Source organism: Oncorhynchus clarkii, chromosome 14 (genome assembly GCF_045791955.1).
Source record: "Oncorhynchus clarkii lewisi isolate Uvic-CL-2024 chromosome 14, UVic_Ocla_1.0, whole genome shotgun sequence".
NCBI classification, from domain to species: Eukaryota; Metazoa; Chordata; class Actinopteri; order Salmoniformes; family Salmonidae; genus Oncorhynchus; species Oncorhynchus clarkii.
Window position 1 is genome coordinate 27206911 of NC_092160.1, and position 18123 is coordinate 27225033.

The window sequence follows — 18123 nt, forward strand, 5'->3', positions numbered from 1 at the left end:
TAATACTCCACTGTTCTCTGTACTCTACTATAGTACAATACTCCACTGTTCTCTGTACTCTACTATATTATAATACTCCACTGTTCTCTTTACTCTACTATAGTGTAATGCTCCACTGTTCTCTGTACTCTACTATGGTATAACACTCCACTGTTCTCTTACTCTATGGTGTAACACTCCACTGTTCTCTGTACTCTACTATAGTATAATACTCCACTGTTCTCTGTACTCTACTATAGTATAACACTACACTGTTCTCTGTACTCTACTATGGTATAATACTCCACTGTTCTCTGTACTCTACTATGGTATAACACTCCACTGTTCTCTTTACTCTACTATAGTGTAATACTCCACTGTTCTCTTACTCTACTATAGTATAACACTACACTGTTCTCTGTACTCTACTATGGTATAATACTCCACTGTTCTCTGTACTCTACTATGGTATAACACTACACTGTTCTCTGTACTCTACTATGGTATAACACTCCACTGTTCTCTTTACTCTACTATGGTATAATACTCCACTGTTCTCTGTACTCTACTATGGTATAACACTCCACTGTTCTCTTTGCTCTACTATAGTATAATACTCCACTGTTCTCTGTACTCTACTATGGTATAACACTCCACTGTTCTCTTTACTCTACTATGGTATAACACTCCACTGTTCTCTGTACTCTACTATAGTGTAATACTCCACTGTTCTCTTTAATATACTATGGTATAACACTCCACTGTTCTCTGTACTCTACTAGAGTATAATACTCCACTGTTCTCTGTACTCTACTATGGTATAACACTCCACTGTTCTCTGTACTCTACTATAGTGTAATACTCCACTGTTCTCTTTAATCTACTATGGTATAACACTCCACTGTTCTCTGTACTCTACTATGGTATAACACTCCACTGTTCTCTGTACTCTACTATAGTATAACACTCCACTGTTCTCTGTACTCTACTATAGTATAACACTCCACTGTTCTCTGTACTCTACTATGGTATAACACTCCACTGTTCTCTGTACTCTACTATAGTATAACACTCCACTGTTCTCTGTACTCTACTATAGTATAACACTCCACTGTTCTCTGTACTCTACTATGGTATAACACTCCACTGTTCTCTGTACTCTACTATGGTATAACACTCCACTGTTCTCTGTACTCTACTATGGTATAACACTCCACTGTTCTCTGTACTCTACTATAGTATAATACTCCACTTTTCTCTGTACTCTACTATGGTATAACACTCCACTGTTCTCTGTACTCTACTATGGTATAATACTCCACTGTTCTCTTTAATCTACTATGGTAAAACACTCCACTGTTCTCTGTACTCTACTATGGTATAACACTCCACTGTTCTCTGTACTCTACTATGGTATAACACTCCACTGTTCTCTGTACTCTACTATGGTATAACACTCCACTGTTCTCTGTTCTATACTATGGTATAATACTCCACTGTTCTCTGTAATCTACTATGGTAAAACACTCCACTGTTCTCTGTACTCTACTATGGTATAACACTCCACTGTTCTCTGTACTCTACTATGGTATACCACTCCACTGTTCTCTGTACTCTACTATAGTATAATACTCCACTTTTCTCTGTACTCTACTATGGTATAACACTCCACTGTTCTCTGTACTCTACTATGGTATAACACTCCACTGTTCTCTGTACTCTACTATGGTATAATACTCCACTGTTCTCTGTACTCTACTATGGTATAACACTCCACTGTTCTCTGTACTCTACTATGGTATAACACTCCACTGTTCTCTGTACTCTACTATGGTATAACACTCCACTGTTCTCTGTACTCTACTATGGTATAACACTCCACTGTTCTCTTTACTCTACTATGGTATAACACTCCACTGTTCTCTGTACTCTACTATAGTGTAATACTCCACTGTTCTCTTTAATATACTATGGTATTACACTCCACTGTTCTCTGTACTCTACTATAGTATAATACCCCACTGTTCTCTGTACTCTACTATGGTATAACACTCCACTGTTCTCTGTACTCTACTATAGTGTAATACTCCACTGTTCTCTTTAATCTACTATGGTATAACACTCCACTGTTCTCTGTACTCTACTATGGTATAACACTCCACTGTTCTCTGTACTCTACTATAGTATAACACTCCACTGTTCTCTGTACTCTACTATAGTATAACACTCCACTGTTCTCTGTACTCTACTATAGTATAACACTCCACTGTTCTCTGTACTCTACTATGGTATAACACTCCACTGTTCTCTGTACTCTACTATAGTATAACACTCCACTGTTCTCTGTACTCTACTATAGTATAACACTCCACTGTTCTCTGTACTCTACTATGGTATAACACTCCACTGTTCTCTGTACTCTACTATGGTATAACACTCCACTGTTCTCTGTACTCTACTATGGTATAACTCTCCACTGTTCTCTGTACTCTACTATAGTATAATACTCCACTTTTCTCTGTACTCTACTATGGTATAACACTCCACTGTTCTCTGTACTCTACTATGGTATAATACTCCACTGTTCTCTTTAATCTACTATGGTAAAACACTCCACTGTTCTCTGTACACTACTATGGTATAACACTCCACTGTTCTCTGTACTCTACTATGGTATAACACTCCACTGTTCTCTGTACTCTACTATGGTATAACACTCCACTGTTCTCTGTACTCTACTATAGTACAATACTCCACTGTTCTCTGTACTCTACTATAGTGTAATACTCCACTGTTCTCTTTAACCTACTATGGTATAACACTCCACTGTTCTCTGTACTCTACTATGGTATAACACTCCACTGTTCTCTGTACTCTACTATAGTATAACACTCCACTGTTCTCTGTACTCTACTATAGTATAACACTCCACTGTTCTCTGTACTCTACTATAGTATAACACTCCACTGTTCTCTGTACTCTACTATGGTATAACACTCCACTGTTCTCTGTACTCTACTATAGTATAACACTCCACTGTTCTCTGTATTCTACTATAGTATAACACTCCACTGTTCTCTGTACTCTACTATGGTATAACACTCCACTGTTCTCTGTACTCTACTATGGTATAACACTCCACTGTTCTCTGTACTCTACTATGGTATAACTCTCCACTGTTCTCTGTACTCTACTATAGTATAATACTCCACTTTTCTCTGTACTCTACTATGGTATAACACTCCACTGTTCTCTGTACTCTACTATGGTATAACACTCCACTGTTCTCTGTACTCTACTATAGTACAATACTCCACTTTTCTCAGTACTCTACTATGGTATAACACTCCACTGTTCTCTGTACTCTACTATGGTATAATACTCCACTGTTCTCTTTAATCTACTATGGTAAAACACTCCACTGTTCACTTCTGGAGTGGAGAACTGTGAACTTTTTCTTCCACGTTTCTTCTGGTTCAATGGTATAATACAGTATTCTCACTGATCTTTGGGTTCAATGGTATAAACAGTCATTCCCACCGCTCTGTATTCCGTACTTTAGGATTCTATGGTAATCATCTCCACTGAGACAGATTATTCTCTATCAGCATGCTTTACCATACAGAAGATGAAAGACCTCATGGGGTGTAGAACTATCCTCAGCAGGGACTGAGAGGTGGAACAAAAGGAGAGGTGAGGAGAGGAGAGTAGAGTAAAGGAGAGGAGAGGAGAGGAGAGGATAGGAGAGGAGGGCAGAGGAGAGGTGAGGAGCGTAGAGTAGAGGAGAGGAGGGGATGGGAGGGCAGAGGAGAGGTGAGGAAAGGAGATGAGAGGAGGGCAGAGGAGAGGAGAGGAGGATGATTGAGAGGTAGAGAAGAGGAGACAAAATGAGTGGAGGGGAGTGCATGATCGAGGGGTGGAGGAGAGGAGAAGAAAGGAGAGGAGAGGAGAGGAGAGGAGAGGAGAGGAGAGGAGGTGTGCCAGACAGAGTAGACAGATGTTAAGGGTCTTTAGTAACTCTGTGGGTCTCTGAGTCTCTGACCCTTCCTGTCATCCTCCACCCAGAGTTACACTAACAGGACATACACACAGCCAGGGCCTGCTCTGACACTTAGCAGTGTTCTCCCTGTCAGAGGAACACTGGGTAATGAGGGAGGAGAAGGGTGTGATACGGTACTAGTCCTGGTGCTGCTGTCTCTAAGGGTTTGGTACTGTACTGGTCCTGCTGTCTCTAAGGGTTTGGTACTGTATTGGTCCTGCTGTCTGTAAGGGTTTGGTACTGTACTGGTGCTGCTGTCTCTCAGTGTTTGGTACTGTACTGGTCCTGCTGTCTCTAAGGGTTTGGTACTGTACTGGTCCTGCTGTCTCTAACGGTGTGGTACTGTACTGGTCCTGCTGTCTCTAAGGGTTTGGTACTGTACTGGTCCTGCTGTCTCTAAGGGTTTGGTACTGTACTGGTCCTGCTGTCTGTAAGGGTTTGGTACTGTACTGGTCCTGCTGTCTCTAAGGGTTTGGTACTGTACTGGTCCTGCTGTCTCTAAGGGTTTGGTATTATCCTGGTCCTGCTGTCTCTAAGGGTTTGGTACAGTATTGGTCCTGCTGTCTCTAAGGGTTTGGTACTGTACTGGTCCTGCTGTCTCTAAGGGTTTGGTACTGTATTGGTCCTGCTGTCTGTAAGGGTTTGGTACTGTATTGGTCCTGCTGTCTCTAAGGGTTTGGTACTGTACTGGTCCTGCTGTCTCTAAGGGTTTGGCACTGTACTGGTCCTGCTGTCTCTAAGGGTTTGGTACTGTATTGGTCCTGCTGTCTCTAAGGGTTTGGTACTGTACTGGTCCTGCTGTCTCTAAGGGTTTGGCACTGTACTGGTCCTGCTGTCTCTAAGGGTTTGGTACTGTACTGGTCCTGCTGTCTCTAAGGGTTTGGTACTGTACTGGTCCTGCTGTCTCTAAGGGTTTGGTACTGTATTGGTCCTGCTGTCTCTAAGGGTTTGGCACTGTACTGGTCCTGCTGTCTCTAAGGGTTTGGTACTGTATTGGTCCTGCTGTCTCTAAGGGTTTGGTACTGTACTGGTCCTGCTGTCTCTAAGGGTTTGGTATTGGTCCTGCTGTCTCTAAGGGTTTGGTACTGTATTGGTCCTGCTGTCTCTAAGGGTTTGGTACTGTATTGGTCCTGCTGTCTCTAAGTGTTTGGTACTGTATTGGTCCTGCTGTCTCTAAGGGTTTGGTACCTGTCCTGCTGTCTCTAAGGGTTTGGTACTGTACTGGTCCTGCTGTCTCTAAGTTTTTGGTACTGTACTGGTCCTGCTGTCTCTAAGGGTTTGGTACTGTACTGGTCCTGCTGTCTGTAAGGGTTTGGTACTGTACTGGTCCTGCTGTCTCTAAGGCTTTGGTACTGTATTGGTCCTGCTGTCTCTAAGTTTTTGGTACTGTATTGGTCCTGCTGTCTGTAAGGGTTTGGTACTGTACTGGTCCTGCTGTCTCTAAGGGTTTGGTACTGTACTGGTCCTGCTGTCTGTAAGGGTTTGGTACTGTACTGGTCCTGCTGTCTGTAAGGGTTTGGTACTGTACTGGTCCTGCTGTCTCTAAGGGTTTGGTACTGTATTGGTCCTGCTGTCTCTAAGTGTTTGGTACTGTATTGGTCCTGCTGTCTCTAAGGGTGTGGTACTGTACTGGTCCTGCTGTCTCTAAGGGTTTGGTACTGTATTGGTCCTGCTGTCTGTAAGGGTTTGGTACTGTACTGGTCCTGCTGTCTCTAAGGGTTTGGTACTTGTCCTGCTGTCTCTATGGGTTTGGTACCTGTCCTGCTGTCTCTAAGGGTTTGGTACTGTACTGGTCCTGCTGTCTCTAAGGGTTTGGTACTGTACTGGTCCTGCTGTCTCTAAGGGTTTGGTACTGTACTGGTGCTGCTGTCTCTAATGGTTTGGTGATCCCTATAACTGGAGCAGCAGACTCAGGCAGAAGACCACTGATCATATGAATAATGATTACTTATCATACCAGGGGTATCAGGTCATCATGCCAGAAGAGCTGAAGAGTGTGAATGGTTAAATGGTGAAATCAAGGTTTCCATGGGTTAATTATTAATAGCAGAGTTTCACGTGTACTTTTTCAGAGGGTGACCATGGGAGTCGTCTGTTACAATTGTACAATTTCTGAGTGGCGAGGTGCAAGTAGGCTAGTCTATTTCAGGGAGCGCTCTACGTAGGGTGAGTCACCATACATATGGAAGACACACACACACACAAACACACACACACACACGTGGCCTGGAGAATGCTGTTTTTCTGCGGTGGGGCAGGCCTATTGGGCAGCGACTGTATTTGCCTGTCCCTCCCTCCCTCCCTCCCTCCCTCCCTCCCTCCCTCCCTCCCTCCCTCCCTCCCTCCCTCCCTCCCTCCCTCCCTCCCTCCTCTGCCTCTCCCCTCGGCCCCTCCCCTCCCTTCCCTCGGCCCCTCCCCTTCCTCCCCTCTGCCCCTCCCCTCACTGTAATCTGGCCCTGTGCTTTGAACAGGCTGAACATGCTGGAGCCTCAATCTGTTGGGTGAATACAGAGAAACATGAGGCCTGGACCACCCACAGACAAGACGTAGCAGAAAATAACCCAGCCCCAGACCAGCAAAGGCCAGAGCAGACCAGACCTGAGAGGGAAAAGAGAGCAGCACACTGCCAGAGCAGAGAGCATAGATGAGATGCAGAGATGTGTTGTGGTGCAGTGAAAAGAGAGGAAGAGATATGTCTTGTGGTGCAGTGAAAAGAGAGAAAGGGATATGTCTTGTGGTGCAGTGAAAAGAGAGGAAGAGATATGTCTTGTGGTGCAGTGAAAAGAGAGGAAGAGATATGTGTTGTAGTGCAGTGAAAAGAGAGGAAGTGATATGTCTTGTGGTGCAGTGAAAAGAGAGGAAGAGATATGTGTTGTAGTGCAGTGAAAAGAGAGGAAGTGATATGTCTTGTGGTGCAGTGAAAAGAGAGGAAGAGATATGTGTTTTAGTGCAGTGAAAAGAGAGGAAGAGATATGTGTTGTAGTGCAGTGAAAAGAGAGGAAGAGATATGTCTTGTGGTGCAGTGAAAAGAGAGGAAGAGATATGTGTTGTAGTGCAGTGAAAAGAGAGGAAGAGATATGTGTTGTGGTGCAGTGAAAAGAGAGGAAGAGATATGTGTTGTAGTGCAGTGAAAAGAGAGGAAGAGATATGTGTTGTAGTGCAGTGAAAAGAGAGGAATAGATATGTCTTGTGGTGCAGTGAAAAGAAAGGAAGAGATATGTGTCGTAGTGCAGTGAAATGAGAGTAAGAACGAAAATGAAGGTAACAGGATCAAAACAGATGGAGGCCATTTTGGCTCAACGGGAGGCAGTGGCAGACCAGGGAATGAGAGGGAGAGAGAGAGAAGAGAGAGAGAGAACAAGTCAGCAGGAGAGAGAGAGAGAGAGAGAGAGAGAGAGAGAGAGAGACAAAAAAGAGAGAAAAGTATGTGACATAGGAATCATGAGTACTGCTGTCATTGATATGTCAGTGGAACCCAGAGGATGCATTGATTAACCTCTCATGTCCATTTCTCACCTTTCTTTTCCACATCTGTCTATCCCTCCATCTTCCACTTCTCACAGTAAATAGAAAGCCCATCATGCTACATATAGACAGTCTATCATGGTACTTAAAATGTACAGTTACCCTAATCTGTGCAGAATTTATCTCGCAATGTAACATTATGTTTTCAATCGACAGGTCTTCAGAATGTGAACCTAAATGCCAGAAAGTCAACAATGTCATCTCTTTTCTCCCCCTCCCCCTCTTCCGCTCCCCCCGCCCCTCTTCCTCTCCCCCACCCCTCTTCTTCTCTCTCCCTCTCTCCTTTCCTCCCTCTCCCCTTCCTCGCTCTCTCCATCTTCCCACTCTCCTCCCCTTCCCTCTCCCCTTTCCTCTCTCTCTCCATCTTACCACTCTCCTCCCCCTCCCTCTCCCCCTTCCTCTCTCTCTCCGTCTTCCCTCTCCCCCTCCCTCTCCCCCTCCCTCTCCCCACTCTCCTTGCCCCCAGTCTGTTCCCAGTTCTCTAAAGGTGTCTATGCTATCATTGGCCTCTACGACAGGAAGACGGTCAACATGCTGATGTCGTTCTGCGGGGCGCTGCACGTGTGTTTTGTCACGCCTTCCTTCCCCATCGAGACGGCCAACCAGTTTGTGATCCAGCTGAGACCCGAGCTACAGGACACTCTGGTGGGGGTCATAGACCACTACGGATGGACCAAGTTCGTCTACATGTACAGTTCTGACTCTGGTGAGTAGAGGGGTCAAAGGTCAAATGATGTGTTCTCTGAATAGTGTCTGCATGTGAAAGAATAGCTGTACTGGGTCGGCCTGGTTATTCTTCCAACATAATTGCTGGGACCATGCTCAAAAGCACAATGTAAAAGAAAATATAATTGCCTGCTCAGTACGGTTCTGGTCGGCCCTATAGTGTGAAAAGACTATATCAACTTCACAATAATGCACAAATATAAGACAACACGGAACATGTTCCATTTACAGTGCATTCAGTAAGTATTCAGACCCCTTGACTTTTTCCATATTTTGTTACGATATAGCCTTATTCTAAAATTGATTAGATGTTTTTTCCCCCTCATCAATCTAAACACAATACCCAGAAAAAAACAGGTTTTAAAAAATGTGTGCAAATTTATAAAAAGTCCAGCATCCCAGAGTCGCCTCTTCACTGTTGACATTGAGACTGGTGTTTTGATCTTCAGTTTCTTGGCAATTTCTCGCATTGAATAGCCTTCATTTCTCAGAACAAGAATAGACTGACGAGTTTCAGAAGAAAGTTATTTGTTTCTGGCCATTTTGAGCCTGTAATCGAACCCACAAATGCTGATGGTCCAGATACTTAACTAGTCTAAAGGTCAGTTTTATTGCTTCTTTAATCAGAACAACAGTTTTCAGCTGTGCTAACATAATTGCAAAAGGGTTTTCTAATGATCAATTAGCCTTTTAAAATTATAAACTTGGATTAGCTAACACAACGTGCCATTGGAACACAGGAGTGATGGTTGCTGATAATGGGCCTCTGTATGCCTATGTAGATATTCCATAAAAAATCTGCTGTTTCCAGCTACAATATTAATTTACAACATTAACATTTCTGATCATTTTGATGTTAATTTAATAGACAACAAATGAACTTTTCCTTCAAAAAAAATGACATTTCTAAATGACCCCAAGCTTTTGAACGGTAGTGTGTATATTTGCTAAAATGTCTAAAAATCTGTTTTTGCTTTGTGGGGTTTTGTGTGTAGACTGATGAGGGAAAAAAACATTTGAATCTATTTTAGAACAAGGCTGTAACGTAACAAAATATCAAGGGGGTCTAAATACTTTCCTAATGCACGGTAGCAGACACTTACAGTCATACATTCTTGTGGTCCCGGGAATCGAACCGTCTATCCTGGCATTGCAAGCGCCATGCTCTACCAACTGAGCTACAGAGGACCACGACATTACTGTAAAACACAACCACTGGCTGGTTTGTCAAGGTTGTCAAGGAGACCAAGTGACACGGTAGTGAAACAGAGTGATTTTCAGCTGACTATCCAGGCTAATATACGGGGGAGTTGCTGGAGGTTTGGTAGGATCGCTGGGGCACAGGGTATGACGTTCCAGGTGAGTGTCAGGAATAGCTTTAGAAATGGAACATGAGCCTGTAAAATCTGCACGTTAGAGAACGTTACACACACACACACACACACACACACACACACACACACACAAACGTACTTACGCACGTACATGTACTACTGCGTGAGTGTTGCACGCGCACACGTAAACACGTACACAATAAATACTTCCTGCACACACACACACCTCTCACAGGTCCTGTCTTGTGCAAGACATCAGTTGTCATACCAACCACAATTAGTCATTCACTGATTGCCATGGTGACAGTGGAGGGGTAAGGAGTAGCCATTGTGTCCTTTCACAGTGAAAAGCCTTTTCAGCCACGGCTCTAGGAAACACCTGTCCATGGACAGACAACACACACAAAGACACACAGACACAATGATTTATCACACAAGGAGTAGGAGAGTGTTGAATATCTCTAACGCTCTCATTTTGTCAGGGTATTTGAAAAGCATACTTGTATGTCAGCAAGAGGAAAGCAAACACGTTTCAGCTGCTTCATTTTCTGTCGGTACAAAAAAAAACAGAGAAAAAATGACGCACCTGTCCACACCAGGTGTCCTCTCCTCTCCTCCCAGTCTCTCCCCTCCTCTCCCCTCCTCTCCCCTCCCCTCCTCTCCCCTCCTGTCCACACCAGGTGTCCTCTCCTCTCCTCCCAGTCTCTCCCCTCCTCTCCCCTCCCCTCCTCTCCTGCCAGTCTCTCCCCTCCTGTCCACACCAGGTGTCCACTCCTCTCCTCCTAGTCTCTCCCCTCCTCTCCCCTCCTCTCCCCTCCCCTCCTCTCCTGCCAGTCTCTCCCCTCCTGTCCACACCAGGTGTCCTCTCCTCTCCTCCCAGTCTCTCCCCTCCTCTCCCTTCCTCTCCCCTCCCCTCCTCTCCTGCCAGTCTCTCCCCTCCTGTCCACACCAGGTGTCCTCTCCTCTCCTCCCAGTCTCTCCCCTCCTCTCCCCTCCTCTCCCCTCCCCTCCTCTCCCCTCCTGTCCACACCAGGTGTCCTCTCCTCTCCTCCCAGTCTCTCCCCTCCTCTCCCCTCCCCTCCTCTCCTGCCAGTCTCTCCCCTCCTGTCCACACCAGGTGTCCACTCCTCTCCTCCTAGTCTCTCCCCTCCTCTCCCCTCCTCTCCCCTCCCCTCCTCTCCTGCCAGTCTCTCCCCTCCTGTCCACACCAGGTGTCCTCTCCTCTCCTCCCAGTCTCTCCCCTCCTCTCCCTTCCTCTCCCCTCCCCTCCTCTCCTGCCAGTCTCTCCCCTCCTGTCCACACCAGGTGTCCTCTCCTCTCCTCCCAGTCTCTCCCCTCCTCTCCCCTACCCTCCTCTCCTGCCAGTCTCTCCCCTCCTGTCCACACCAGGTGTCTCCCCTCCTCTCCTCCCAGTCTCTCCCCTCCTCTCCTCCCAGTCTCTCCCCTCCTCTCTTCCCAGTCTCTCCCCTCCTCCCCTCCTAGTCGCTCCCCTCCTCTCCTCCTAGTCTCTACCCTCCTCTCCTCCCAGTCTCTCCCCTCCTCTCCTCCTAGTCTCTCCCCTCCTCTCCTCCTAGTCTCTCCCCTCCTCTCCTCCCAGTCTCTCCCCTCCTCTCCTCCCAGTCTCTCCCCTCCTCTCCTCCCTTTCTCTTCCCTCCTCTCCTCCCAGTCTCTCCCCTCCTGTCCTCTTAGTCTCTCCCCCCCTCTCCTCCCAGTCGCTCCCCTCCACTCCTCCTAGTCTCTCCCCTCCTCTCCTCCCAGTCTCTCCCCTCCTTTCCTCCTAGTCTCTCCCCTCCTCCCCTCCTAGTCTCTCCACTCCTCTCCTCCCAGTCTCTCCTCTCCTCTCCTCCTAGTCTCTCCCCTCCTCTCCTCCTAGTCTCTCCCCTCCTCCCCTCCTAGTCTCTCCACTCCTCTCCTCCCAGTCTCTCCCCTCCTCTCCTCTTAGTCTCTCCCCTCCTCTCCTAGTCTCTCCCCTCCTCTCCTCCCAGTCTCTCCCCTCCTCTCCTCCCAGTCTCTCCCCTCCTCTCCTCCCAGTCTCTCCCCTCCTCTCCCCTCCTATCCTCCCAGTCTCTCCCCTCTACTCCCAGTTTCTCCCCTCCTCTCCCCTCCACTCCTCCCAGTCTCTCCCCTCCTCTCCTCCCAGTCTCTCCCCTCCTCCCAGTCTCTCCCCTTCTCTCCACTCCTATCCCCCCAGTCTCTCCCCTCCTCTACTCCCAGTTTCTCCGCTCCTCTCCCCTCCACTCCTCCCAGTCTCCCCCCCTCTCCTCCCAGTCTCTCCCCTCCTCTCCTCCCAGTCTCTCCCCTCATCTCCCCTCCTCTCCTCCCAGTCTCTCCCCATCTCTCCACTCCTCTCCTCCCTGTCTCTCCCCTCCTCTCCCATCCCCCCAGTTTCTCCCCCCCTCTCCTCCCAGTCTCCCACTCTCTCCCCTTCTCTCCACTCCTCTCTTCCCAGTCTCTCCCCTCCTCTCCCCTCCTCTCCTACCAGTTTATCCCCTCCTCTCCTCCCAGTCTCTCACCTCTTCTCTCCTCCTCTCCTCCCAGTCTCTCGCCTTCCCTCCCCTCCTCTCCCCTCCTCTCCTCCCAGTCTCTCGCCTCCTCTCCTCCCAGTCTCTCGCCTCCTCTCCCCTCCTCTCCTCCCGGTCTCTCCCCTCTTTTCACCTCCCCTCCCCTCCTCCCATACTCCCCTCCCAGCCAATCAGCTGTAGCCTACCCATAATGCTGTGCCATCTGTCTCAGGTGTTGTGTGTTTCAGAGCATAACTGTCAAGCTACACTAAACTCTGCATACACTGGCAGTGTGTGTGTGCATGCCTACGTGTTTATGTATTTGTGTGTGTATGCATTCTTGTTTGCGTGCGTGCATGTCTCTTTGTGTGTGCTGTGACTGCTGAGTGATGTTACACTCTCTGAAATAAAGCTAGTTTAATGACAACTGTGAGACCTTGATAAACTGTCACTCTGTCAGTCTGTCTGGACACACAACAGGACTATGACAGAGGGGGTTTCACACAGAGGACTGATCCTTGTGATTCATAGAAGCCATGATAGCTAGAGCGCCATGCATGTCCCAGTGATGTTTTTATCTCCCATGATCCCTTTATCGGTCAGTGAGGGACTGCATTGCCATTAACCCTGCTGTTTGTGTGTTGGCGTGTGTGTGTGTGTGTGTGTGTGTGTGTGTGTGTGTGTGTGTGTGTGTGTGTGTGTGTGTGTGTGTGTGTGTGTGTGTGCATGCGTAATTGAGCGGTGGGATGGAGAGTTCTGGAATCCATATCATCATCCATATTGCCTCCTGTTGCCTGGATACTATTCTCCAGCTGCCTTGTCCAAAGGGTTATTTTAAGCCTGTAAGAAAAATTGGTGTTTGTTCGGTTATAGTGTGTGTGTGTGCTTGCATGCGTGCGTGTGTGCGTTTGTGTGTGTGTGTGTATGTGTGTGCCTGTGCAGCTGTGTGTCTTCAGGCCGTTGTCGATGGCACTTTGTTCCCTATCACAAGGCTAAATAGAGGTATACAGACAGGCACCTTTGTCAGTGTAGATTATAGCAGTCTGTGTTTAGTCCCCCAGCAGGGCTGTCTCTTTGGTAGACTGGTCTGGGAGTCACCATCCATTGCTATGCAGGCCTGAATGAGGATTAAAGTTGAATGCCTGGGGGAGAGATTAAGGTATCCATACATTTATGCAGGTGTGTGTGTGTGTGTGTGTGTGTGTGTGTGTGTGTGTGTGTGTGTGTGTGTGTGTGTGTGTGTGTGTGTGTGTGTGTGTGTGTGTGTGTGTGTGTGTGTGTGTGTGTGAATGCTTGCATTGGTCATTGTGTTCATGCAGGTATTTATTGTTGCACACATTTCAGCCCCTTGACACAAGAAGCATCTTTGTTGATTTTGAGCACATCCGTCTTCATATTACCATCTTCCATCACAGATACATTTAGAGCTTCTCTTTATAAATATTACTTTTTTAAGCGCTTTAACTGGAAAGTCTGTGTCTCAAATTGCACCTTATTTCCAAATGGCACTTTATTTCCTAAAGAAGTGCACAATAAAGGGAATAGGGATTTGGTATGCACAGAGTGAACATAAAGATAAATCTCTGAGTGTTGCCATTTTCTTGCAGTCGCAGGGATTTTAAAACTATTTTCTCCCCAGATAACATCTGTGTAGATGTGTTACTGAGCAACAGCCGTTAACTTCTAAAGTGTGTCTCTTTTTATTTTCAGATGCCTGGAAACGGTGAAAAGAAATGTTCACGTCCATTAACACCCTCATAAACAATATTCACACATTATTAGTTCTTATGAGGGCCAGATTCCATGATTAGTTCTTATGAGGGCCAGATTCCATTATTAGTTTTTTTGAAGGCCAGATTCCATTATTAGTTCACATGAGGGCCAGATTCCATTATTAGTTCTTATGAAGGCCAGATTCCATTATTAGTTTTTTTTGAAGGCCAGATTCCATTATTAGTTCTTATGAGGGCCAGATTCCATTATTAGTTCTTATGAGGGCCAGATTCCATTATAAGTTCTTATGAGGGCCAGATTCCATTATTAGTTTTTTTGAAGGCCAGATTCCATTATTAGTACTTATGAGGACCAGATTCCATTATTAGTACTTATGAGGACCAGATTCCATTATTAGTTCTTATGAGGGCCAGATTCCATTATTAGTTTTTTTGAAGGCCAGATTCCATTATTAGTTCTTATGAGGGCCAGATTCCATTATTAGTTCTTATGAGGGCCAGATTCCATTATTAGTTTTTTTGAAGGCCAGATTCCATTATTAGTTCTTATGAGGGCCAGATTCCATTATTAGTTCTTATGAGGGCCAGATTCCATTATTAGTTATTTTGAGGGCCAGATTCCATTATTAGTACTTATGAGGACCAGATTCCATTATTAGTTATTTTGAGGGCCAGATTCCATTAATAGTTCTTATGAGGGCCAGATTCCATTATTAATTATTTTTATGGCCAGATTCCATTATTAGTTCTTATGAGGGCCAGATTCCATTATTAGTTCTTATGAACGCCAGATTCCATTATTAGTTCTTATGAGGACCAGATTCCATTATTAGTTCTTATGAGGGCCAGATTCCATTATTAGTTATTTTGAAGGCCAGATTCCATTATTAGTACTTATGAGGACCAGATTCCATTATTAGTTCTTATGAGGGCCAGATTCCATTATTAGTACTTATGAGGACCAGATTCCATTATTAGTTCTTATGAGGGCCAGATTCCATTATTAGTTATTTTGAAGGCCAGATTCCATTATTAGTACTTATGAGGACCAGATTCCATTATTAGTTCTTATGAGGGCCAGATTCCATTATTAGTTCTTATGAGGGCCAGATTCCATTATTAGTTATTTTGAGGGCCAGATTCCATTATTAGCTCTTATGAACGCCAGATTCCATTATTAGTTCACATGAGGGCCAGATTCCATTATTAGTTCACATGAGGGCCAGATTCCATTATTAGTTATTTTGAGGGACAGATTCCATTATTAGTTATGTTGAGGGCCAGATTCCATTATTAGTTCTTATGAGGGCCAGATTCCATTATTAGTTCTTATGTGGGACAGATTCCATTACTAGATCTTATGAGGGCCAGATTCCATTATTAGTTATTTTGAGGGCCAGATTCCGTTATTAGTTCTTATGAGGGCCAGATTCCATTATTAGTTATTTTGAGGGACAGATTCCATAATTAGTTCTTATGAGCGTTCTTTTCATGGTGTGCAGACTCAGATTTGTGTTTCCGATTCAACCTCCTTGTTCCATTTCAGGGAGTAGGGGGCAAACAGGTTTTACTTTGACTATAATAATTGTGTGTGTTCTTGTGGAAAAGGGGTGCAGACTGCAGATTGTGAGATTGAGCTCTAGGAAGCTGGCCATGGTCCTGGAATCACACCACGACAACAGAAGGTTGAGAAGAAAAAGTTAGAACAGTCAGTTTCTGTCTGAGGAGTTGACCATGGTCCTGAAACTAGACCTTGAAATAGAGGAGTTGACCATGAGTGGTTAGTTGTCCTGAAACAAACCACTCTGAAACAGAGGAGTTGACCATGGTCCTGAAAGCAGAAGCTCCGTCTATGGAGTTCTCTGCTGTCCATAGCAGTCAATGGTTTAATGTGACTGGCTGCTGGGTTTGAAACCAAGTATTCTGAACACCACTGGACTGTATTTGCCCACTGAACTAAAGCTATGTCCGATTTCTCAAATGATTTATGTGATTTGACACATTGTATTTATCAGGTGTCACCAACCCCTTTTAAACCACTTCTCAACCTCTCCTCTAAACCATCCAACGGAGCCAGGCATCCATCACCTTTCAACATAATTCTGACTAGTTAGACACACACCAACAACCCTGCTGCAAATATGGCATGTGAAATATGTAAAGAGGGTCTTATGCCATTTTTGATGATTCTCTCTAGTGCAGTTGTGACTGGCTGTGTGGAATACAGCTTCATGTATTAGCTTAGCTTATAATGTAATTGTTATAATTCAGTATTTGGTTTAGTAATGGCCGCCGCTCTGCAGTTGGTAAAAGCTTTGTTTACCTTCTGGAATAACTGTCTGTCACCTCCCAGGAGGATTCTGATTGGTCTAATATGATACTGTGTGTGTGCCTCCCACACTGTAAATCTGCAGCCATGATCGATGTGTTCCCTAATGGCCTCTTATTTCCTGTCCCTGTTCTGAGCCGCGAGCCCATTGGTTCCCTAGCCTGTTCCCCCATGATACTTTAGTGCATTAGCAGCCTATGGGGACAGCTTAATGGAGTGGCCTGGATGTAATTGGTGCCTCTGAGGGACTGTCTGTGTCTGTGTGTGTGTGCAGGGCCAGCTCTTGCCTTTTGGGGGCCCTTAGTGAGATTTAGTTAGGGGTACCCCACCTCGCGGCAAAACATTTTAGTGGTCCTGCAATTCTACACAATGGAGCAAATAGAAAATCGAGTGGTTTTATAACACGTCCTGCAATTCTACACGTTGCCATCGGGAAGAGAAAAAAGAACAGTTTTACAGCTATTTCCCTGCAATTTTACACATGTTGCCATGGGGAAGAGAAAAAATAACAGTTTTACAGCTATTTCCCTGCAATTCTACACATGTTGCCATGGGGAAGAGAAAAAAGAACAGTTTTACAGCTATTTCCCTGCAATTCTACACATGTAGAGGGCGGCAGGGGGCGGCAGGGTAGCCTAGTGGTTAGAGCGTTGGACTAGTAACCGGAAGGTTGCGAGTTCAAACCCCCGAGCTGACAAGGTACAAATCTGTCGTTCTGCCCCTGAACAGGCAGTTAACCCACTGTTCCCAGGCCGTCATTGAAAATAAGAATTTGTTCTTAACTGACTTGCCTGGTTAAATAAAGGTAAAATAAAAAAAAAAAAATTGCCATGGGGAAGAGAAAAAAGAACAGTTTTACAGCTATTTCCCTGCAATTCTACACATGTTGCCATGGGGAAGAGAAAAAAGAACAGTTTTACAGCTATTTCCCTGCAATTCTACAGATTTTGTCAAGGGGTGATTTTCTTTTGCCGTTTTAAAGATCATTTTCTGCAATTCTACACATTTTGCATGACTTATGCCATGTTAATAAGATATCTGAGTGACAATGACTAACATAAACAATGGGTGACCAATGGAGGTTAGGGCTTCTGGGCATGTGCCCTGCATTGCCGGTCAGGATTCGGTCATGATTACTACAAGTTTAGACAGCTGGCTAGACAAACTTCCAATCTAAAAAATGTTAGCTGAAATGGGCTAATTGAATGAGTCTCAGTGACTGACATAACAAGAGAAAAACTGCTGATGCACAACCAAATTTTGAAATTGTACCTTCTGTATTCTACGATTTTAACTCTAAATAGTAAGTTGAGACCCCAATTGAGTTCCAAAAAAAATACATATATAAAAAAATGGGGGCCCCCTTGCGGCCAGGGGCCCTAAGCGGCCACTTATGTCGCTTATGCCTGTGGTCGCCCTGGTATGTGTGGTGCGCATTTGTTTGTGCAAGTGTGTGTGTGTGTGTGTGTGTGTGTGTGTGTGTGTGTGTGTGTGTGTGTGTGTGTGTGTGTGTGTGTGTGGAGTGATTATTCAGAGTAACACCAAGTGCTGTAACAACATATCTGTACATGGCATCCCAGTCGTTATAATGAACTGTCCCTCTGGAGCCGGTAATCATATATTACATCGCTGTGCTGTCAGAGAAAGTCTTATGATGGATAGGTCTATGTTAGCATGAAAGCTTTGTTATTGATGGATAGGTCTATGTTAGCATGAAAGCTTTGTTATTGATGGATAGGTCTTATTGGGCAATATGCTTCTTGGACTTAGTGGGAAAGGTGCTTCTTGGGCTTTTGGACAAGATGCTTCTTGGGCTTAGTGGGAAAGGTGCTTCTTGGGCTTAGTGGGAAAGGTGCTTCTTGGGCTTATTGGGAAAGGTGCTTCTTGGGCTTAGTGGGAAAGGTGCTTCTTGGGCTTATTGGGCAAGATGCTTCTTGGGCTTAGTGGGAAAGGTGCT

At 45.3% G+C, this 18123-nt stretch overlaps 1 protein-coding gene across 2 annotated transcripts in view; it reads left to right on the plus strand.

The window, feature by feature from the left end:
- The window catches only part of LOC139366480 (glutamate receptor, ionotropic, AMPA 1a), a 181134-nt gene that overhangs the window by 54725 nt on the left and 108286 nt on the right, over positions 1-18123 (plus strand). For both annotated transcript variants that reach the window (XM_071103992.1, XM_071103991.1), the window contains exon 3: positions 8010-8249. In XM_071103992.1, the coding sequence (XP_070960093.1) occupies positions 8010-8249 (240 nt within the window). The remainder of the gene's footprint in view (positions 1-8009; positions 8250-18123) is intronic.